The 24,456-nt window shown below is 41.6% G+C and overlaps 3 protein-coding genes across 3 annotated transcripts in view; all 3 read left to right on the top strand.

Annotated features, from left to right (window-relative positions):
- CLNS1A (chloride nucleotide-sensitive channel 1A) overlaps positions 1 to 24,456 on the top strand; it is an 820,929-nt gene that overhangs the window by 169,077 nt on the left and 627,396 nt on the right. The gene's annotated exons all lie outside the window — the stretch shown is intronic.
- The window catches only part of KCTD21 (potassium channel tetramerization domain containing 21), a 540,409-nt gene that overhangs the window by 456,863 nt on the left and 59,090 nt on the right, over positions 1 to 24,456 (top strand). The window lies entirely within an intron of this gene.
- The window catches only part of GAB2 (GRB2 associated binding protein 2), a 210,826-nt gene that overhangs the window by 169,378 nt on the left and 16,992 nt on the right, over positions 1 to 24,456 (top strand). Inside the window, exon 3 of the mRNA XM_050757470.1 lies at positions 6,302 to 6,545. Coding sequence (XP_050613427.1) covers positions 6,302 to 6,545 — 244 coding nt within the window. The remainder of the gene's footprint in view (positions 1 to 6,301; positions 6,546 to 24,456) is intronic.

Here is a 24,456-nt window from a genome sequence, read left to right as displayed (position 1 = left end):
CCAGTGAGACAGATAGGTAGGCTAGGGATTATCCTCCAATACTTGATAGTTATGAATTAAAGTTCAGTGACCACACATGATCTCACAGCTAGTTTATGGCAGAGCTGGAACTGGATTCCTGGTCTCCTGACTTCTGTCCTGTGCATGAGGTTCACTCACTCAAGGTAAAATTTCAACCCACTTAGATCTATTCTCACTCCCCCATGCCTGCCCTCAGGTAACCACTAACCTATTTCCCATCCCTGCGGATTTGCCTCTTCTAGATATTTCACATAAATGAAATCATTTCTAGAATCACTCCCCTTCCTTTCCACAATCACCGCTAGGAAGCCTGCCCAGCATACAAACACTCCTCCCACCTTCTTACAAAACTCTAGATCTGTGGTCTTTTATGATTGGCTTCTTTCACTTAGCGTAATATTTTGAAGGTTCATCAAGATAACCTATATCAGCATTTTTTATTTCTATGGCTAAATAATATTCCATTATGTGGATATATCACATTTTGTTTATCCATTCGTCAGAACATTTTGGTTGTTTCCATTTTTTGGCTCTCATGAATAATACTGATATGGACATTCATGTACAAGTTTTTGGTGTGTGTGTTTTAATTCAATCCTTTCAACAACCCTCTATGATAAACAGCAGGGCAAGTAATCCTAGATAGTAACAGTCCCTTTTTACAGATGAAGCAACTGAGGCTAAGTGATTTGCTCCAGGTCAAATAGCAAGCAGATCTGCCTTTAGGCAGATCTAGGAACAGAGCCAAGTCTCTACACTATTAGCCTAATACATTTTTTTCTGTTACATGTAGCACACCATGTTGCTTTTGTTATGTGAAATGTTTGAAAGTATATTTGAAAACTGTAATTATAGGAAATGACCCTGAGGGGTGATGGAGCCATGCGTCATAGCAGTACCAGGCCTAGGAATCAGCCTTGTCCAGAATGGACACGTAGAATGTACTCCACTTACCAACAGCAAGCCATCTGAAGGGAGCAGCTTTCAGTGAGCGAAACAAAACAGCACTAAACCCAAGTTTGCTGAAGCTCTTGCCTCCAATTGATGAGGAAAGTGAGGTAGCACCTCCCTGGAACCTCATCTGTTGGGACATGGGCAGCTCATCAGAATTGGGGGTTGGAACCATGGAGGAAGAAGTAGCAGGGGTACTTGGCCTTCAGGGTCCAAAATGGGAAAATCTTATTCCAGAAAAGTTGTCTCTGAATTTAGCTTTGTAATTATTTTTCCTGAGATAAGCAAGAAAACCTTGTTTGAAGTTTTAGGTTTTATGGTATATATTGGTTTCCTAGGACCGCCATGACAAATTACCACAAGCTGGGTAGACTAAAACAACAAAAATGTACTTTCGCACAGTTCTAGAGGCTAGATATCCAAAATTAAGGCATTGGTGGTATTGGTTCCTTCTGGGTGCTCTAAGGAGAGTCTGTTTCTACCTTTCCGTTAGTTCCTGGTGGCTGCCAGCAGTCCTTGGCATTCCTTGGCTTGTAGATGCATCATTTCAATCTCTACCTTGACCCATACATCACATGGTATTCTACCTGTGTGTTTCTCTGTCTCTGTGTCTCTTTTAGAAGGATACCAGCTCATTGGATGAGGGCCCACCCTAATCCAGTATGACCTCCCCTTAACTATGTCTACAGAGATGCTATTTTCAAGTAAGATCACATTCTGAAATACCAGGTAGACATGACTTTTGGAAGGACACTAGTCAACCTAGTATAAACACTAAGAAATAATCACATAAATTTAGGCAGAGATCTTTTTAAAGTTGCAAGCAGAAGTGGGATTTTGGCAAGTTTTAGTGCCAAAACAGCTTTGAAAGAATTTTTCTACAGCTACATACTTTTTTTTCTTTTGAGACAAGGTGTCACTCTGTCATCTTGGCTGAAATGCAGTGGCGCGATCATAGCCCACTGCAGCCTCAATCTCTTGGGTTCAAGCAGTCTTCCCACCTCAGCCTCCTGAGTAGCTAGGCCTACAGGCACAGACCACCATGCCCAGTTAATTTTTTAATTTTTGATAGAGACGGCTCTCACTAGGTTTCCCAAGCTGGTCTCAAACTCCTAACCTCAAGCAACCTTCCTGTCTCAGCCTCCCGAAGCGTTGGGATTATAAGCATGAGCTATTGCACCCGGCCAAGCTGTCGATCATTAGATGGAGCTGGCTGGTTTCGTTGACATGGCTTTGTGCTGGAATAGAAATCCAAGTTTCTGTTGGATGAAGGCGCAATTCATCCTAATCCCTACTTCATATTATTAACAAACCTTTAAAACCTCTCTGATTTTGACCACAAGAGACATGCATATTTGGATTTTTGTGCCAGGAAAAATTCTTTTATTTTTTCAGTATGATCAGTCAACAAATACGTATTGAATACATACCATGGCTGGGGCTGTTCTAGGCCCTGGGGGTACATAAGTGACTAGAAGGTGTTCCATGTACCTATGACATTCAAGATTTTCTAGACCTTGTGTGTATTTCATTCTTTTCATCCTTATAGCTGCCCTGTGTTGGTTTGTAAATAAGGAGACTGAGACTCTCAGAGGTGAAGTGACTTCCCCAAGTATGCAGCTGAACAGACGGAGTCACAGATATGGCTCCACAGGCTGAGCTCAAGGCAGGGGCTGCAGAGGTGAGGATGGGTCACTCCTCTTTTATTTATACTCACAGCCAAAGCATTCAACATAGGGGGCATGAAGGATGCATTTGATGACAAGGCAGAATAAGTAGGTTGTGTCAATGGCCTTTCTTGTAATACTGAGGAAACTCAACTTTATTCTGAAGGCAGTGAGGAGTCAGTGAATGTTACTGAGGAATAAGGATTTCTTATGTTCTGTACTTTCTTTGATCAACACGTATTTATTGAATTGTATCACACACTGGGCTTAATGATGAGAATAAAACCATTTCAGAATCTCTGCCATCACTGTGTTTACAGCCTGATGTACAAAGTGATGAGAGAAAGGTTGATATTTTCCTGTAATTTTATTTGAAACACAGGGAAGCACCGGTAAGAAAGAAGGTTGAAGAAAGAAACAGGAAAGTGGCTTTAAAAAAAGAGGCTGAGTGCAGGGCTTTATACCTGTAATCCTAGTCCTCTGGAAGGCCGAGGCGGGAGGATTGGTTAAGGCCAGAAGTTCAAGACTAGTTTGGGCAACATAGTGAGACCCTGTCTCTACAAAAAAATTTTTTTAATTGGCCTGGCATGGTGGCACATGCCTGTAGTCCTGGCTATTTGGGAGGCTAAGGCGGGAAGATTGCTTGAGCCCAGGAGTTCGAGGTTATAGTGAGCTATGATTGTACCATGGCACTCCAGCCTGAGCAACAGAGTGAGACCATGTCTCTAAAAAAGAGAGAGCTTTGGCTGGGTGTGGTGGCTCACGCTTGTAATCCCAGCACTTTAGGAGGCCGAGGCGGTGGAGATCGAGACCATCCTGGCCAACATGGTGAAACCTCATCTCTACTAAAAATACAAAAATTAGCTGGGCGTCGTGGCACATGCCTGTAGTCGCAGCTACTCGGGAGGCTGAGGCCGGCGTATCACTTGAACCCAGGAAGCAGAGGTTGTGGTGAGCCAAGATCGCACCACTGCATTCCAATCTGGATGACAGAGTGAGACTCCATCTCAAAAAAAAAAAAGAAAAGAAGAAAAAGGAAAAAAAGAAAGATATTTGTAAGTCTTCTGAGGTATAACAGAAGAGTTTTTAAGTGGGACAGTGACATAATGACATGACATGCTTGCTGAGAAATGGAAGAGTCATAGATAATGCCTGGACTTCTGGCTTGGAGAACTGATTGGCTGGTGATGAGGGACCTCACTGAGACAGGGAACATGAATGATGAAGAGGTCAATTTAAATTGTTGAGTTTGGCCCACTTGTGGGACGTCTGAATGGAGGTGCTCAGCAGGTGAAGGGATATACAGCAGGGAGTACCGGAGAGAGAACTAAGATAGAGATGAAGATTTGGGAGTTGTCAGCACATAGGTGGTAACTGAAGCTGTGGCAGTGGACAGGATTACCCCTGGAGAGTCTCCAGCGGGAGAGAGAGAGGCTATAGGAAGCTCTACAGTGGAGCCCTAAGGAATGCCTCCACTGAAGGGGCAGGTGAAGGAAGAGGAGTCCAACGAAACAACAGAGAATACAGAATCTCACCAGAGGCTTGGTTTTTGCAGGTTCCCTGTGTTTTCTTAGGCAGTAGCTTGTATTCTTTCCATGGCCCTGTGGCTACTCTGTCCCATATTGTAAAACCTCTCTCCTCCACTATTAGAGAGTTCATCTTGCAAATATAATGGAGTAAGGAGCCATCGATTCTGTTAACAAATGTCCAGTTTACTACAAGACCTGTAATGGGAGTTCATTTTGGAGGTCAGTACAGCTGTCAGTGGAACAGTTTTTCCCCAGAGGCCCATCAGCTTTTTCTGTTGTACACTGGCAGAAGGTGTCCTGCCCAGCACCAGAAATGCCTGGAGAGTAATTAATACTGTAGAGCATTAATGAGCTGGTGATCCTGCCTAGGGCCATGAGAAGGGTATAGCCTGAGGTAGGTCAGATGACAGGGAGTAGAAGGTGAACTGTGTCCCCTCTGACATGAGTTGAATAACCCTAGAAAATCACCATCACCATCACCAAAATGTTAACCCACCAACTATCATGCTGCCTAAAATTACATCTTTAAACTTTTATTTCTCTTGAACAAGAAGTTTCACTAGTGGAATTTTTTAATGCTGAATGAACGTGTTGTGTTTGTTTGGTCTGCAGACATGAACTAAGAACCTGCTATGTACCTTGCCTTTATTAGGTAAATGCTGGGACTATAATGGTAACAACATCACAGTCACTGTTCTCAAAGCCATGGGTTAGACAAGGAAGCATAGTGACCGTGGATATAATGGGAGCATGGGCCAAGTGCTGTTGGCACACAGAAGAAGATCCAACTCCAGGAAGGTTTCGGAGAGAATATGATATCCGCGTAGGATAAAAAGTCTACATATGAATTTGCCAGTAGAGTAGAGGTGAAATCCAAGCGGAAGGAACAGCAGAGGCCAAAACAAAGAATCATAAAAGAGGCTGGTGTGTTCAGGGATTGATGATGCTTCCATATGCCTTGTTTATGGGTGGAGAAAAGCGGGAAGTAGGTCAGACTGTCAAAAGCCTTGTTATGTTATGCTAAGGAATTTGGACTAAGCTTAGAGAGCCAGCCGAATGAATAATGCCCTTGGCTTGGGGTGTAGCACTATAAGTTATTATCCTTCCTTAATACCTCACTTTCTAACACAACAGAGGAGAGTTTAAGATAAGAGGGAAAAAGACGAATAGAGAGGGAGTGGTGGGCAGTGGGGAATGTAACTGTCCTTGGAGGTCTCAGGAGGCCAGGCAGGAGCAGCTGGGGTCCAGTATTGACAGCTCCAAATGCATTTGTGCTTTTATCATTAATGCAGTAAGGCACAGTCCAGAGCCTCAATTAATGAGTCTTCAGTAAGCAAAGCCTCATTTAACAAAGCCAGCCTTAGCTTTTTTTTTTTTCTTGTTAATTAGATGTTTAAATTTCTTTTTTTTTTTTTTAATTTCGGCTTGTTTTTCAGACGCCAGGGTACATATGCAAGTGTGTTATATGGGTATATTGTCTAATGCTGAGGTTTGGCCTTCTGTTCATCCTATCACCCAAATAGTGAGCATTGTACCCCATAGGTAGTTTTTCAATCCTTGTCCCCCCTCTCCCTCCCTGTTAACGTAATCCCCGGTGTCTAGTGTTTGCATTTTATGTCCATGTGCACCCTGTGTTTAGCTTCAACTTACAAGCAAGAACATTAGGGTATTTGCTTTTCTGTTTCTGCATTAATTCACTTGGGGTAATGATGTCCAGCTGCATCCATGTTGCTGCAAAAGACATGATTTCATCCTTTGACGACAGCAGGAGCCACCAAAGAGTGGGAAGGTGGTAGTACACATTGCTCTAGAGGCAGACCTTGCCTGAGGGTCAGGGTCACACTCCTAGACCACAGGTAGCCGTACTTCCTGGAAGTGGGGCAGATATAGCCCAAATTGTGATAGGAAGTCACCTCCAGGCTACCCCAGAAGCAGTACAGAGGTACAGAGGATCTCTTCTTCAACCAAGATGGCCAGGAGGGCAGCAAGGGGCAGGTTTGTGAGAGGGAGAGAATGCTACTGCTGGATTATTGCCTCTGCTCTTACTATTTTTTCTTCCTCTGACAACTCACTTTGGGATAAGGATACATTTCCTTCTTTTTTCATTCACAGAGCTATTTCTCCTTTTTACAGACACCCTGAGAAACGTTTCCTCAGCTGGTCATGGCCCCCGCTCTTCTCCAGCTGAGCTCAGCAGCTCTAGCCAACACCTTCTCCGAGAGCGCAAGTCCTCAGCCCCATCACACTCCAGCCAGCCAACTCTGTTCACGTTTGAACCCCCTGTGTCAAACCACATGCAGCCCGCCTTGTCCACCAGTGCACCTCAGGAGTATCTCTACTTGCACCAGTGCATAAGCCGAAGAGCAGAAAATGCAAGGTAGGAGGCTGCCACAGCCATTAGGTGGGTTAGTGACTGCTCACAGGGCCTAGTACTTTTCAGTCCCTAGTTTTTTAATTTTAAAGACAAGCAAAACATTATATCGTTTCAGGTAAACAAACACATCTATGACAAAACATAATTTTTTGCTTCTGTAGCCTTCATATTTTATTGGCATCATCTGTGTTGCTACACAGTGATTACTGGGTTCCAGAGAAACCTCCCATTATCAAAAATAATGCTATAAAAAATGTTGTTTGATTTGGAGGCAGGGGTGAAAGCATTAGGGGACAGAGTTTCCAAATTGCAAAAAAAAACAGTAAATTTACTTGTTGGCCTTAAAAGTATAGCTATAAAACCATAACATTGTTGAACAAATCCATACCTTGCTTTTGCTCTAGAACTGCACTATTCTGTATGGTAGCTACTACCTGCATATGTCTACATAAATTCAAATTAATTAAAATGAAATAAAATGTAAAATTCAGTTCCTCAATTGTACTAGCCACATTTCAAGTCCTCAGTAGCCACATATGTCTAGGGGCTACTGTACCAGACAGCACAGATATAGAAAATTTCCATCCTAACAAAGTTATAGAGCAATGGCTCCCTGCTCTAGGATAATGGTCTTTTGTTTTTCTGACATCATCAGCTCTTTCACAGGTGCAGAACCTGTACATATATTTATTATGTTTTATTCCCATTGTTAGGGTAAGCAAAAGTGCAGAGCCGATAGGCTTTGCCAGACCTAATTCCCAGTTGCTACCATAGCCAGCAGATTACAAATCACATTTTAATTAACTTACAAGATCTAATTCATGATTCATGTTATGACAATTAAGGCAAATGGAGAAATGGCTGTACTAATGTATTACTTGATTTTGTCCTTGAGAATATTTTCATACATATCTCATTTGAACCAATCAACACACTGAGACATAGCCAGTGTACAAAATTTATCTCCATTTTATAGATGAAGAAACTGAGACTCACAACTAATAAATAGCAGAGGTTGGGTTAGAACCCAGGTCTTCTTGTTCCTGGTCCTGTACTCTTTTCTCTACACTATGCTACCCTACTTTTGTTTTTCTGAGTCATCTGCTGTCACACAGAAGAGGCCCCAAAACTCATTCTTAAGGCTGCCTCAGATACCCATTTTCATGAAGCAACATGGTTGATTTGTTTGTGAACTTTCACTAGTTCAAATTCCATCAACTTATACATGAAGAGCTGAGTCCTAAAAAGATAGAGTGAGTTAATCAAGGTCACTGAACTCTAGTTAGTGGCATAACTGTAAATAATAGTACCTGATTCTCCTGAATCACTGACCAGAGATAGGCAGTGTGGTATAATGGAAAGCATGTTCAGGCTTTGGAGTCAGTCGGATATGGGTTCAAAATCAGGTTTTTCCACTTTCTTTGTGATCTTAGGCCAATTGTTTAACCTAATTAACCCTCAATATTGTTATCTTCACAATGGAAATAACTAATTCAAAGGCTTACTAATGAGTGTAAAATGATAAAACATACATAAAATAGTACTATAGAGTAAATACATTTTACCTGTTCTTCTTATGCCCCATCCTCTTCTACTACATATATAACTGCCTGGGAGCAGAGAATGTGAGGTCTTAAAATCATAGTTGTAGTGAAAGGCAAAGTACTTCGCTGTAGTGAAACATGCTTATGAAATACCTGAAGACTTTGTTGAAATACTCTGATTCAGTAAGCCTGGCCTATGTCCTGGGATCCTGCCTTTCTGATAAACTCCAGATGATACCAGTGCAGCTTGTCTACAGCTCACCCTTTAAGTAGAAGGATTTATATAGTATTAACAATTGCCACCACCATCACTCCAGTGATCCTGCTGGCGCATGAGAGAAAAAACATAAAAACATCTCTGCTTGAATTAGCCATTAGGGCTAATCTTTGCCCCGCCACCTCCTCTGTGAAATCTCTATTAATCTTCTTACCTGGATGGAATTCACTTTTTCTGTGAATCGCCACAGCAGATTTTTATTCTCTCTCTCACAGCATTTGGAACGTTCTGCCTTGTAGTGTGGATTTTTATATTAATACATTATTATTTGAAGATGGAGCTCACAGTAGGTGCATAATAAATATTTGAACAAATCTATGTTGTAGAGGGATAACCTAGTAGAAGAGATAGAACTTTCTGCAGCTGAGGAAGTCACAGTGTTGTAGGCCTTTGACCAAGCCATGTTCTTCTCTGTCGTGGTTTTCACTTGTGTGGATGAGGGAATGATAGGGTAATGAGCAGGATCTCAGGGAGATTTTTGGAGAAAATAACTTCGAATAATGTTTGCAGAATTCCAACTGAAGGGTAGGAAGGAAGCTTTCTTAAATCCAGAAAGACTATATATTTTCTTATAGTAGTGGAGTAGCTTGCATCATGCTGAACCCACTGTAATAATTATAAACTCTGGACAAAATATTAAAAAATAACTTTTAAGGCCCCGAAGAGCAATTTAAAAAGGCAGAAACTGCAAGAGATGGGACTCTTGAAAGAAGTGAAATTCAGTTTACAGGGCTTTTCCTATGATGTTCCAATAACATATCATCCAGAATATTCAGTATACAATGAGAAAATGCCAGATATATGAAAAACTGTATACATTAACCCATAGTTAAGAGAACTCGATATCTAGAAAGAGATCAAAATAAACCCAGCTTTTGGACCCAGCCTACAAGACTTTAAAATAACTACGTTAATTTTTTAATCTATGGGGGTAATGAATGGATATAATAGGTGAAGAGATGGTGGATTTTAGGATGGATATAGAAACTGAAAAAGAATTGGGGAGTTCCAGTTCCACTATGGTGGCAGAAGCCACCACAGGCTTTCCTTCCCACTGATTACAACTAAAAACTCTGGACAAAATCTAAAGTACAATGCCCAAAGACTGAAAAATGAATGAAAGGAGACAGATTGTAAAGGGGAGAAAAACTTGTAGAAGTGACTACACAGAGGTAAACTTTTTGTCTTTCGTGGATTTGCCTCCAGGTTGGGCCCCATCACAAAGTAGCACAGTGGAACAAATGTCTAAAATGTCATAAAAACCCCATCTTTCTGAGTAGGGGAACCAGAAGAGGGGCCCCATTGGGGCTGGAAGGAGCAAGTATTCCAGAATGAAGAGAGCTGGAGAAGGGATCTTCTAACTCTGGGAATGAAACTACGTGAGTCTTAGGATCACCTTGGGCTACACGTGTGGGACCCAATCGAGTGCAACAAAGTCTATGTGAACTGAATGAAGATTTGAACTACCATACACAGGAGGAGAGACAGAACTTGCGGTCTGAACCTAACCAGGTTGATCTCCTATAAAAATACCACTTCTCGGCCGGGTGCAGTGGCTCACGCCTATAATTCTAGCACTTTGGGAGGCCGAGGCGGGCAGATCACCTGAGGTCAGGAGTTTGAGATCAGCATGGCCAACATGGTGAAACCCCATCTCTACCAAAAATACAGAAATTAGCTGGGCGTGGTGGTGGGCCCCAGTAATCCCAGCTACTCAGGAGGCTGAGGCAGGAGAATCGCTTGAACCCGGGAGGTGGAGGTTGCAGTGGACCGAGATCGTGCCACTGCACTCCAGCCTGGGTGACAGAGTGACACCCTGTCTCAAAACAAAAAAAATCACTTGTCCATGGGATTATAACAGAACCCAGCATCTACACAACATAATGTTCATAGCATTCAGGGATCTGTAATCCACAATGTCTCTGCATATTGAAAACCAGAAAAATATAACCCATTCTCATTGGAAGTCACAGGTACGAACCTCAAAATAACCCAGATGTTGGAATTTTCAGACACAGATTTCAAAGCTCCTATTAAAACAACATTCCATGTAATAAAGGAAAACATATTTGAAACTAATGGAAAGAAAAAACCCTCTGCTGCCGGGCATGGTGGCTCACACCTGTAATCCCAGCACTTTGGGAGGCTGAGGCGGGTGAATCATCTGAGCTCAGGAGATCGAGACCATCCTGGCTAACACGGTGAAACCCCGTCTCTACTAAAAATACAAAAAAATTAGCCAGGTGTGGTGGTGGGTGCCTGTAATCCCAGTTACTCAGGAGTCTGAGGCAGGAGAATCGCTTGAACCTGAGAGGCGGAGGTTGCAGCAAGCTGAGATCGCGCCATTGCACTCCAGCCTGGGCGAGAAGAGCAAAACTCCGTCTCAAAAAAAAAAAAAAGAAAAGAAAAAAAAACCCTCTGCCAACCAAGGAGTCCGTATTCCGCAAAAGTATCCTTCAGGAACGTAAACAAAATTAAGACATTCTCTCAGATAAAGGAAAAATAAGAGCATTTCCAAGAGATCTCCTTTTAAAAACTGATAAGAAATTTCCTCAGGCTGAAGCAAGATGGTACTAGATGGAAACCTGAATCTTCAGGAATGAGGGAAGAGCAATAGAAATAGTAAATACTTGCATAACTATGAAAGATTATTTTTCCCTTTTAACTTCTTTAAAATATGTATAAGTGTTAAAAGCAAAACTCAAACAATGTCTAGTGAGGTTTTCCCCTGGTTTTCTTACTCTTTAGTATGAAGAGCTCCCTTTGCCATTTCTTGCCATGTGAGTGGCCTGGTGAGAAATTTTTCCAGGTTTCATTTATCTGGAAATTTCTTAATTTCACCTTCAGTTTTGAGAGAGATTTTGCTAGGTATAGAATTCCAGAATGACAGTTCTGTTTTCTTTCAGCATTTAAACGATACCATTCTAGTCTTCTGACCTTCATTGTTTCTGATGAGAGATCAGCAGTTATTTTAATTTTTATTCTTCTGTATTTTCCTTCCTCTGAATGATTTTTTCTTTGAAAAAAATTGTAGTAAATACATAACATAAATATATCATCTTAACCATTTTTAAATGCACAGTTCAGTAAAGTACATTCATATTGTTATATAATCAATCTCCAGAAATCTTTTTATCTTACAAAACTGAAATTCTAACCATTCAACAACTCCCCATTTCCTCTTCCCTCAGGCCCTGAAAACCACCATTCTACTTTCTGTCTCTGTGAGTCTGACTTCTCTAGATGCCTTATATACATGGAATCATACTACATTTTCTTTATCCATTTATCTGTTGATGACCACTTAGGTTGATTCCATTATCTTGGCTATTGTGACTCCTGATGCAATAAACATAGGGATGCAAATAGCTCTTCAACATACTTATTTCCTTTCCTTCAGATATATATACCCAGTAATGGGATTGCTGGATCATAAGGTAGTTCTATTGTTAGTTTTTGGAGGAACTTTCATACTGTTTTCCATAATGAGTGTACTAATTTACATTCCCACCAACAGTGTGTAAGAGTTCCCTTTTCTCCACATCCTCACCAGCATCTGTTATTTTTCTTCTTGAAAATAGCCATCCCAACTGGGGTGAGATAATATCTCATTGTGGTTTTGATTTGCATTTCCCTGGTGATTAGTGATGGCAAACTTTTTTTTTTTTTTTTTAAATATACATGTTGGCTGGTTTTCTGTCTTAGTTTGAAAGATATCTATTTTCAGCTAATTTGCCTCAACTGGATTATTTGTTTTTTTGCCGTTGAGTTGTTTGAGTTCCTTGTATATGCTGGATATCAACCTTCCATCAGATGAATAGCTTGCAGAATGGCTTTCTCCCATTCAGTAGGTTGTCTCTTCACTCTGTCGATTGTTTCCCTTTGCTGTGCAGAAGACTTTTAGTTTAACCCCATTTGTCTTTTTTTTTTTCTTTTGAGACAGAATCTCCCTCTGTCGTCCAGGCTGGAGTACAATGGCGCGATCTCGGCTCACTGCAACCTCTGCCTCCCAGGGTGAAGTGATTCTCCTGGCTCAGCCTTTCGAGCAGCTGGGACCACAGTCATGTGCCACCATGCCTGGCCAATTTTTGTATTTTTAATAGAGACAGGATTTTACAACGTTGGCCAGGCTGGTCTCGAACTCCTGATCTCAAGGAATCTGCCCATCTTGGCCTCCTAAAGTGCTGGGATTACAGATATGAGCCACCACATCCAGCCATTTGTCTATGTTTAGTTTTTGATTGTGCTTTTGAGGTCTTAGCTGGGCCCTTTTTTGTTTTTGCTTTTGACGGGAGATTGTTTTTGCAAATTCCATCTCATTACTCATAATTAGTCTGTTCAGATTTTCTATTTCTTTTTGGTTCAATCTTGGTAAGCTGTGTTTGTCCAGGAGTTTATCCATTTCTGTTAGGATTTCTAATTTGTTGGTGTATAGTTCATAATCATCTTTTTTTTTTTTTTTTTTTTTGAGACGGTGTCTTGCTCTGTCTCCTAGGCTGGAGTACAGTGGTGCGATCTCGGCTTACTGCAACCTCTGCCTCCCGGGTTCAAGTGATTCTCCTGCCTCAGCCTCCCGAGTAGCTGGGACTACAGGCACGTGCCACCACGCCCGGCTAAATTTTTTTGTATTTTAGTATAGATGGGGCTTCACCATGTTAGCCAGGATGGTCTCGATCTCCTGACCTCATGATCCGCCCGCCTCGGCCTTCCAAAGTGCTGGGATTACAGGCCTGAGCCACTGTGCCTGGCCCATAATCATCTTTAATGATCCTTTGCATTTCTGTGCTATTAGTTATGATGTCTCCTTTTTCTTTTTTATTTTATTCATTTACTTCTTTATTTTGAGACGGAGTCTCGCTGTGTCACCCAGGCTGGTGTGCAACTGCATGATTTTGGCTCGCTACAACCTCTGCCTCCTGGGTTCAAGTGATTCTAATACCTCAGCCTCCCAGGTGGTTGGGACTACAGGCGCCCACCACCACTCCCGGCAAATTTTTCTGTTATTAGTGGAGACAAAGTTTTGCCATGTTGGCCAGGCTGCTCTCTAACTCCTGACCTCAAGGAATCCACTTGCCAAAGCCTCCGAAAGTGCTGAGATTACAGGCGTGAGTCACCATGCCCAGCGTTTTGGTGTTTTTTTTTTTTTGGGAGGGGACAGAGTCTCACTCTATCCCCCACACTGGAGAGTGCAGTGGTGAGATTTCAGCTCACTGCAACCTCCGCCTCTTAGGTTCAAGCAATTTTCATGCCTCAGCCACCTGAGTAGCTGGGATTACAGGCGTGTGCCACCACACCCACTAATATTTATATTTTTAGTAGAGACGGAGTTTCACCATGTTGGCCAGGCTGGTCTAAACTCCTGATCTCAAGTGATCTGCCCGCCTCAGCCTCCCAAAGTACTGGGATTACAGGTATGAGCCATGGCACCCAGCCTCATTTTTTATTTATTTGGATCTTTTCCCTTTTTTTCTTGGTTAGTCTAGCTACTGGTTTGATTTTGTTTATTCTTTGAAAAAATTAACTGCATTTGGTTGATCTTTTGTATTTTTTGTCTCAATTTTATTTCTACTCTGATCTTTTTTTCCCCTTTTACTAATTTTGGGTTTGGTTCTTGTTTTTCTGTTTCCTTGAAATGCATCATTAGGGTGTTTATTTGAAAATTTTCTACTTTTTTAATATTAGCATTTATTGCCATAAACTTCTCTATTAATACTGCTTTTGCTGTATTCCATAGATTTTGGTATTTATCCGTTTCTGTTGTGTTTCTATTTTCATTTGTTTCCAGGCATTTCTAAATTTCATTCTTTTTTTAAATTTTTATATTTTATTTAATTTTTTTTTTTGAGACGGAGTCTCGGTCACCCAGGCTAGAGTGCAGTGGTGCGATCTCGGCTCACTGCAAGCTCTGCCTCCTAGGTTCATGCCATTCTCCTGCCTCAGCCTCCCGAGTAGCTGGGACTACAGGCGCCTGCCACCACACCTGGCTAATTTTTTGTATGTTTAGTAGAGACGGCATTTCACCATGTTAGCCAGGATGGTCTTGATCTCCTGACCTCGTGATCCCCCCACCTCAGCCTCCCAGAGTGCTGGGGTTACAGGTGTGAGCCACCGCGCCTGGCTCTAAATTTCATTCTTAATTTTTTCATTGACCCATTGTATCATTCAGGAACATGTTATTTAATTTTCCATGTATTTGTACAATTTTGAAAGTTCCTCTTGTTATTGGTTTCTAGTTTTATTCCATTGTGGTTAGAAAAGGTGCTTGATGTAATATCAATTATTTTAAAATCTCTTGGCCTAACATGAGGTCAGTCCTATAGAATGTCACATGTGCTAATGAGAAGAATTACACTTTGCAGCTGTTGGATGAAATGTTCTGTTAGGTCCATTTGGTCTAAAGTGCACTTTAAATCTAGTTGATTTTCTGTCTAGGTGATCTGTCCATGCTGAGAGCGAGGTGTTGAAGTCTCCAACTATGATTATATTAGAGTCTATCTCTCCCGGTAGATCTTAGTGGTGTTCCATAAGTCTTGCAGGTTTTCTTCAGTCTTTTCATTCATATTCCCTTTTTTCCTTCTGGCTGGGTAATTTCAAACTACCTATCTTCAAGTTCAGATATTCTTTCTTCTAATTGATCAGGTTTGCTGTTGAAGCTCTCTATTGTGTTCTTTATTTCATTCATTGAATTCTTCAGCTGCAAGAGTTCTGGTTTTGTTTTTTTTTTTTTTTTCTTTGTTGAATTTTTTATTCATATTGTGAATTCTTTTTCCTGATTTCTTTGAATTGTGTGTATTTTCTTGTACCTCACTGAGTTGTCTTAAGGTCATTATTTTGAATTCCCTTTCTGTAATTTGTTGATCTCCTTTTCATTGGGCTCTGTTACTAGCCAGGATTACTAGCCACAGAGTTCCTTTGGTGCTTTTTTGGTGTTATAGTTCCTTCATTTTTTGTGTTTCTTGTGTCTTCATGTTAAGTGTCCATGCTTCTGGTGGAATGATCACCTCTTCCAGACTTTCTAGAGTGGATTTCTTAAAGACTTTCACCTGCAGTTGGGTTTTAGTGTTCCAGTTGAGAAGGATGTGATGACTGTGTTTCCACATAGGTGCAATGGTATAGTCTCCATGCAGCTTCTTTGCCTATGTTCACCATCAACAATAACTGCGTGCCTCAGTGGCCTAGACTGTAGAAGTTTGTACAGCAGCAGTGGTAGCATAAGTTGCTAATGTCCTTAGCATCAAGGACTTTTCGGGTCTTTCTGTTCTCATTTTCCCCACAATGAGGAGACTTAGCCAGGGGGATCCCTTTTGGTGTCAGGTCTGGCATGGCCTACAAGTAGCTGCAGCAGTGCTGGGTTCTAGGTACTGGTGCTTAGAACTTATGTAGGGTTGGGTTTCTAAGCTCAGAGTCTCATGAACCTGTTGTGGCGGCTGGGTCTTGGGGTACCAAGGTTGGATGTGGACTGCCCACTGGGCCAGGATCTATGACTCTGTTGAACCCTCTAGCAGCTCAGGCTCAGGGGCCAGCTGTAATTCTACCCCTGGTAGGCAGAGCACAGCACTGGCCTCACCCTGGGCAAGAAGGGATGTTCTGGAGGTTTAGTTTCAGGGAGCAGGGTACAACTAGAATTTGGGAATCTGAGTCAATAAGGCTCAGTGGCAACTTGGGTCCCAGGGGATGATACACCATGTAGCAGTGACTCTGGACCCTCGTTAGGCTTAGCAAATACCCGGGAATGGCACAGTCTTTTGGGCTATAGAGGGGCAGGGAACAGCACAGCAATTACACTACTCCCCAGGGAGAGGAGTATCTCAACAGCTCAGACTCTAGGGGACTAGTATAGCTCCAGGAAAGCAAGGCACTAGAGTTGTTTGGCCTGTAGGGCAGGGTGTCTCAGCTCAGACACTGCTGTCTTTCCCTGAGACACAGGGTCCTATATCAGCTCAGCCTTGGAATGCACCACCTCTCAGCTCAGCTAGGGCACCCATTCCCCAGGGGACAACGTGCTACTTCAGCTCAGGCCCGGGAGGGTATGACTGTTCTGAGTAGACCAGGCATCCTTTCCCTGGAATGCAGGGTACCATATCGTTTTAGGTACTGGGGTACCTGACTCTAAGGAGCCAGCGCACTGTTTCATAGGATGCAGCCACTGGCTTCAGCTTAGGCACTGTGGAGGTATGACTGTTCTGAGCAGCCAAGATACTCTTTTCCTAGAAGAGCGTGTACTGCTTCAGCTCTGGCCCAAGGGAGCGGGGAGAGGGGTAGGTGGATTAGCTTTACTTCTGCTTGACCCCACTGGGAAGGGTGTAACAGCTGCTCATAGCTCAGCTTTGGAATGTTGGGCCACTGGGCTAGCAATGGCTCAGCCATAGCTTAGCCTCAGGAATGAAAGGGAGCCATGGATACTCACCCCTGAAGCAAGACACACTCCAGCCATAGTTCCAATTCCAAGATGGCATAGCACAGTACCCACACGGAACACAGCTATGTGGACCCTATGCAACTCTCTTCACTGGACTTAGTGCCTACGAGGACTTCCAGGGACTCCAGTGGTGAGGTCTGAGATGTCCAAGGTGTTGATGGCAGTTGCCATGATCCTCTTGCCTACCTTCTCACCAAAAGAAGTTTGTCCTGGTTCCAAGCTGATCTTCAATGGAGTGGTAAAGGCCTAGTGTGTTTCCTTCGGTTCTCCATGTGACCATCCCAAGTTTCTGTGCTCATCGAATTGCTGTTACTCCTCTCATGCATTCTAGGGCTCTCCGTCTGTTATTTTTACTAAAATGTAATTGTTCAGGAGGCCAGGTGTGGTGGCTCATGCCTGTAATCCCAGTACTTTGGGAGGCCGAGGCAGGTGGATCACGATGTCAGGAGTTCGAGACCAGCCTGACCAACATGGTGAAACCCTGTCTCTACTAAAAATACAAAATTTAGCAGGGCGTGGTGGCGTGTGCCTGTAATCCCAGCTACTCAGGAGGCTGAGGCAGGAGAATCGCTTAAACCCGGGAAGTGGAGGTTGCAGTGAACTGAGATCGCGCCATTGTACTCCAGCCTGGGCGACAGAGCAAGACTCTCTCTCAAAAAAATTAATTTAATTTAATTTAAAAATGTAGTTGTTTATTCATTGATCTGTCTTTGTGAGGGGGACAAGCAGTTGGGGTTTCTTGTTGGCCATTTTGCTAGCATCACTTCCTTTTGTTTTTTTTCTTAATAGAAATGGGTGCAATGTGGTATCTCATCGTGGTTTTGATTTGCAGTTCCCTAATGATTAGTGGCGTTAGCAACTTTTCGTGTGTGTTGGCCATTTGTGTATCGTCTTTGAATAAATGTATATTCCAAGTCTTGTCCATTTTTTAATCAAGTTGATTGTTGTTGTTGAGTTGTTGGAGTTCTTTACCTGTTCTGGATATTAAACCCTTACCAGATATATGACTTGCAAATGTTTCTCCCATAGATGGACTTTTTACTCTGCTGATATGTTCTTTGAAACACAGGTATTTTAATTCTCATGTTCAATTTATGCATTTTTACTTTTGTTGCCTGTGCTTTTGGTGTCATATTCAGGAAATCACTGTCAAATCCAATGTTAGGAAGCTTTTCTTCTGTGTTTTCTTCTAAGAGATTTATAGTTGTAGCTCTTACATTTAGGTCTTTGATCCATTTTGAGTTAGTTTTTGTATCTGTTTTAAGGTAAAGGTCCAAACACTTTGTTCTTGTGGGTTGACTTAGTTTTCTAGTTCTATGTGTTGCTATTTTTTTAATCTAGCAAACTTTGCACCAGTATTTCTTTGACTTTTTTTTTTTTTTCAAGAGACAGGGTCTCACTCTGGCACCTAGGCTGGAGTATATAGCTCACTGGAGCCTCAAACTCCTGGGCTTGAGATCTTCCTGCCTCAGCCTCCCAAGTAGCTGAGACTACAGGCATATGCCACCATACTTGATTAATTTTTTGTAGAGATATGGTCTCACTATGTTGTCCAGGCTGGTCCCAAACTCCTGGCCTCGAGCAGTCCTCCCACATCAGCCTCCCAAAGTGCTGGGATGAGCCACCACACCTGGCCTCTTCAAATCTTTTTCTGCCACATTTTCTTTTTTTTTTTTTTTCCCCCTCAACTTTTAAGTTGCAGGGTACATGTGCAGGATGTGCAGGTTTGTTACATAGGTAAACACGTGCCATGGTAGTTTACTGCACAGATCAACCAATCACCTAGGTATTAAGCCCAGCATGTATTAGCTATTCTTCCTGATGTTCTCCCTCCCTCTGCCCACCTAACAGGCCCCAGTTTGTATTATCCACCCACCCCCAGGTGTCCGTGTGTTCTCATTGTTCAGCTCCCACTTATAAGTGAGAACATGCAGTGCTTGGTTTTCTGTTCCTGTGTTAGTTTGCTGAGGATAACAGCTTCCAGCTCCATCCATGTCCCTGCAAAGGACATGATCTCGTTCCTTTTTATGGCTGCGTAGTATTCCATGGTGTATATGTACCACACTTTCTTGATCCAGTCTATCACTGATGGGCATTCCTTCTGAGACTTCAGTTATTCATATGGTAGACCACTTGATACTGACCCAACAATCACTTACATTCTCTTTTTTTCCCAATCTTTTTCTGTCTCTGCTCAGGTAAGATGATTTTTAAACTGATTTTTCAATTTTACATTTCCCCACCCTTTTTTTCCCCACAAGTTTTTAGGAAGAAATTGAAGTACAGTCGTTGGCATTTATATAAAGTTTCTTCATGCCCCTTTGTAATCCATCCTTCCCTTACCTCATTCCTAGAGAACCAGTAACAGTCTTTCCATCACTACAGATTAATTTGCATTTTCTAGAATTTTACATAGATGGAATCATATTGTATGTACTAGTTTTCCTGACTTCTTTCATTCCGCAAAATGCTTTTGGGATTCATCCATGTTTTTCCATGTGTTATTAGTTTGTTCCTTTTTATTGCTCAGTAGTACAGTGTATCTTTATATCACAATTCACTTTTCCATTCACATGATGATAAGCATTTAGATTGTTTCCAGTTTTGGCTGTTACAAATTAAGACCCATTTGTTCTTAAACAGTAATGAGCAAATCTTTGGAGGAACATTTGTTTTTATTTCTCTTAAGCAAATACCTAGAAAACTATGCCCAGATGGTTTTACTGGTAAATTCTACCAAGCATTCAAAGATAACACAAATCTTACCCATAGTCATTCAGAAAACACAGAAGGAGGGGATTCTTTCACAGCTCATTTTATGAGACCAGCATAACCCTACTATTGAAATCTGGCAAAGATGACAGGAAATAAAATTAGAGAGCAATATCTCCCATGAATAATAAATAGAAATGCTCTTTAAAAACAAAGGATTAGCAGTCAAATCCAACTAAATACGTATGTGTGTATATCTATATGTGTCTGTTAGGGACAATATATGTATATTAGGGAATATGCATGTATGTATACATTAGGGGTAAGACATCGTGACAAAGTAGTGTTTATCCCACGAGTGTAAGGTTGGTTTGACTTCAAAAAAAACCAACCAATGTAATTCATTACATTAAGAGAATGAAGGAGAAAAATAATATAATCATAACCTCGATAGATGCAGAGGAAGCATTTGACAACTCAATACTTCATTGAAAAAAAAAAGTATTTCTTAGCAAACTATGAATCGAGGAGAACTTCTTTAAATTGATAAAGGACTTCTACGGAACCCTATAGCTAAGATCATGCATAATGGAGAAATATTGAACATAATGCCCTAAGATTGAAAACAAGGAGAAAGTACCTGTTCTTACCACTTCTATGTAACATTGTACTGGAGATCCTAGTCAGTTCCATGGAGGAAGAAAAAGAAGTAAGAGTCCTGGTGTGGTGGCTCATGCCTGTAATCCCAACACTTTGGATGCTGAGGCAGGTGGATAACTGGAGCTCAAGAGTTCAAGACCAGCCTGAGCAACATGGCGAAAACCTGTCTCTATTTTAACAACAACAAAAAAAATTTTTAAGTGAATTTAGCAAGGTCACAAGATAAAAAGGTTTTTTTGCAAAAAATAAGTTTTACAGTATGCAGCAAACAATTGGGGAAATGAAACAATTTTAATTATTTATAGAATGGTACCGGAAAATGTGGAATACTTGGGAATAAATTTAACAACAAACATGCAAGACCTCTTCAGTGAAAACTATCAAATGTTGCTGATAGAAATTAAAGACCTAAATCTGGAGAGTGATGTACAGTAGTTATGAACTAGAAAATCCAATATTATTTAGATGACAGTTTTTCTCAGATTGTTCTGTAGGTTCAACACAATCCAAATAAAAATCCCAGTCTCGGGTATGTCTTTATCAGCAGCATGAAAACGGATTAATACAGTAAATTGGTACCAGTAGAGTGAGGCATTGTTGAAAAGGTATCGAAAATGTGGAGGCGACTTTGGAACTGGGTAACAGGCAGAAGTTGGAACAGTTAGGAGGGCTCATAAGAAGAGAGGAAAATGTGGGAAAGTCTGGAACTTCCTAGAGACTTGTTGAATGGCTTTGACCAAAAGCCTGATAGCGATATGGACAATAAGGTCCGGGCTAAGATGGTCTCAGATGGAGATGAGGAACTTGTTGGGAATTGGAGCAAAGGTGACTCTTGTTGTTTTAGCAAAGAGACTGGCGGCATGTTGCCCCTGCCCTAGAGATTTGTGGAACTTTGAACTTGAGAGAGATGATTTAGGGTTTCTTGTGGAAGAAATTTTTAAGCAGCAAAGCATTCAAGAGGTGACTTGGATACTGTTAAAGGCATTCAATTTTATAAGGGAAGCACAGCATAAATGTTCGGAAAATTTGCCACCTGATGATGTGATAGAAAAGAAACACCCAGCTGGGCGCGGTGGCTCACGCCTGTAATCCCAGCACTTTGGGAGGCCGAGGTGGGCGGATCACAAGGTCAGGAGATCGAGACCATCCTGGCTAACACGGTGAAACCCCGTCTCTACTAAAAATACAAAAAATTAGCCGGGCGTGGTGGTGGGTGCCTGTAGTCCCAGCTACTCGGGAGGCTGAGGCAGGAGAATGGCATGAACCTGGGAGGCGGAGCTTGCAGTGAGCCGAGATCGAGCCACTGCCCTCTAGTCTAGGCGACAGAGTGAGACTCCGTCTCAAAAAGAAAAGAAAAATCCATTTTCTGGGGAGAAAAGCCGGCTGCAGAAATTTGCATAAGTAGCAAGGATCCTAATGTTAATCTCCAAGACCATGGGGAAAATGTCTGCAGGACATGTCAGAGACCTTCATGGCAGCCCCTTCCAGAGGCAGGGGAGGAAAAGTCTGTTGCTCTGTCTCCCAGGCTGGAATGCAGTGGCATGATCTCGGCTCACTGCAACCTCCGCCTTCCGAGTTCAAGCAGTTCTCCTGCCTCAGCCTCTTGAGTAGCTGGGATTAAGGCGCGTGCCACCACCACTCTCGGCTAATTTTTGCATTTTTTGTAGAGATGGGGTTTCACCATGTTGGCCAAGCAACCAAAGAAATTTTTAAAAGAACAACAGTAAAGTCAGGATTTATACTACTTGATTTCAAGACTTCCTGTCAAACTGTAGTAAGAGATACAAGATATTGTTGTATTGGTGAAAGGATAAAAACCTATAGATCACTAGAAGAAATTAGCAAGTCCAGGAGAGAGATATATATAAATACATTTATGTGTATAAATATTTGAAATGCATATATAAATATTTTAAATATATAAATATATAAAGAATTATTAAAAATATATAATATATAGGTGCCAATGGAGAAAGGAAAAACCTTTTCTGCAAATGATGCTGAAACAGCTTGACATTCATATAGGAATAATAAAAAAAGAACAGCAACCCTTACTTCATATCACACCACTCACCCAAAAATTAAAATGTGTCAGAGACATAAATGTAAAATCCAATACTACAAAACTTCTAGGCTGGGCGCAGTAGCTCACGCCTGTAATCCCAGCACTTTGGAAGACTAAGAAGGGCAGATTGCTTGAACTCAGGAGTTGAAAACCAGCCTGCCTAACATGGCAAAACCCAGTTTCTACAGAAAATACAAAAAGTAGCTGGGCGTGGTCGCGTGTGCCTGCATTCCCAGCTACTGGGCAGGCTGTGGTGGGAGGATCACTTGAGCCTGGCGGAGATCAAGACTGCAGGGAGCCAAGATCATTCCATTGCACTCCAGCCTGAGTGACAGAATAAGACCCTGTATTTAAATAAAAAGAAAAGAAAAGAAACTTCTAGAAGAAAGTATCTCCATGATCTTGAGGTAAGCAAAGATTTTTATATAGGACACAAAAAGCAAGAATCATAAAAGAAAAAAATGATAAAGTAGTCTTTATCAAAATTAAAACTTGTTCTTCAAGAGGCCTCTTTAAGAAAACAAAATGGGCTGGGCGTGGTGGCCCACACCTGTAATCCCAGCACTTTGGGAGGCCGAGGCAGGCAGATCACTTGAGGCCAGGAGTTCGAGATCAACCTGGCCAACGTGATGAAGCACCATGCTAAACCTCTGTTAAAAATACAAAAATTAGGCATGAATGTGCTCACGTATAGTCCCAGCTACTGGAGAGGCTAAGGCACGAGAATTGCTTGAACCCAGGAGGTGGAGGTTGCAGTGAGCCAAGATCACACCACTGCACTCTAGCTTGGGCAACAGATGAGCAAGACTCCATCTCAAAAATAAAAAATAAAATAAAAAAAAGACAAGTCACAAAATGTGAGAAAATATTCAACGCGCATATCTAACAAAGGATTTGTTTCTGGTCCATATAAAGAACTTTTACAACTCAATAAGAAGAGAACAATCCAATTTTTTTTTAGTGGGCAAAATATTTGAACAGATACTTCACCACAAAAAGATACAGAAATGTCCAATAACCACATGAATAAATGTTCAGTGATCTGGGAAATGCAAATTAAAATCTCCGTGAGATTCTGCTTTACCTCTGCTGGAAGGGCTAAAATAAAAATGGCTAACAGGCCAGACACAGTGGCTCATGCCTGTAATCCCAGCACTTTGGGAGGCCAAGGCAGGCAGATTGCTTCACCTCACAAGTTTGAGACTAGCCCAGGCAACATGGTGAAACCCCGTCTCTACCAAAAACAATCCAAAAAAAAATTAGCCAGGCATGGTGGTGCATGCCTGTAGCTCCAGCTACTCAGAAGCCTGAGGTGGGAGGATGGCTTGAGCCCAGGATGCGCAGGTTGCAGTGAGCTGAGATCACACCACTGCACTCCGGCCTGGGCAATAGAGCCAGACCTTGTCTCAAAAAAAAAAAAAACGGTTAACAGTGCCTGCCAAGTATTGGTAAGTATATGAAGAGGCTTTAATCCTGGGTTTCCTCTAACATTCACATTATATACTAGGTGCTCTGGAAAAAAGAAATGATGCTTTAAAGTTTACAAAGCACTTTTACATTGCGTACCTCATATGATCTCCAAAGTAATCCTATAAGGTTATTTTTGAGTAGGGAGTATAAAGTGAATTGGCCCATTCATCCCTGCATAGCACAGACTAGACATAATTATGTCTGATTGGATTACTGACGCTACTAATACCAGTCTTCTATCTCTTTTTTCATTTATGTGGGAACCTGATTCTAAAGATACAGTAAATTAAGCACCTTAGAAATAAAACTGTGAATTATGTATTTATCATCACTTTTACTGCAATAATAGCCACTAGTTTTCCTTCAAGTACTAGATAATATGTATTCCTGCTAAAATAACTTCAGTTCTCAAAATGCAGGTCTTCCACTGAGCTAAAATAAGTAACTACTCAGAATAATATCTATTGCCAATTGAAAGAGTTTTGAACTGGCAGAGTCAAGACAAATAAGAGTTCTTTTTCTCTTTGAAGACAAATTGGTTTCACTGGACTTATTTTTGTCCTCCAGCCTTTGGGGCCTCATTCCGGATTCTAGCCAGTGTCTGTCGTCTTATTTCAAGAAGGCTATTAAACCTGTAACAGATTGATGTGAGTCACATGCCCTGAAAAGCCATAATTCTGGTGAGGGTTATGGGGAGTGAAATTTCATTGATGAGATTCCAGAAGCAATGATCCTGCAGCAGTACTCTATAGAAAGATGGTGGGTAA

This window comes from Macaca thibetana, chromosome 14 (assembly GCF_024542745.1).
Source record: "Macaca thibetana thibetana isolate TM-01 chromosome 14, ASM2454274v1, whole genome shotgun sequence".
Taxonomy (NCBI): domain Eukaryota; kingdom Metazoa; phylum Chordata; class Mammalia; order Primates; family Cercopithecidae; genus Macaca; species Macaca thibetana.
This window is presented reverse-complemented; position numbering and strand designations above follow the sequence as displayed.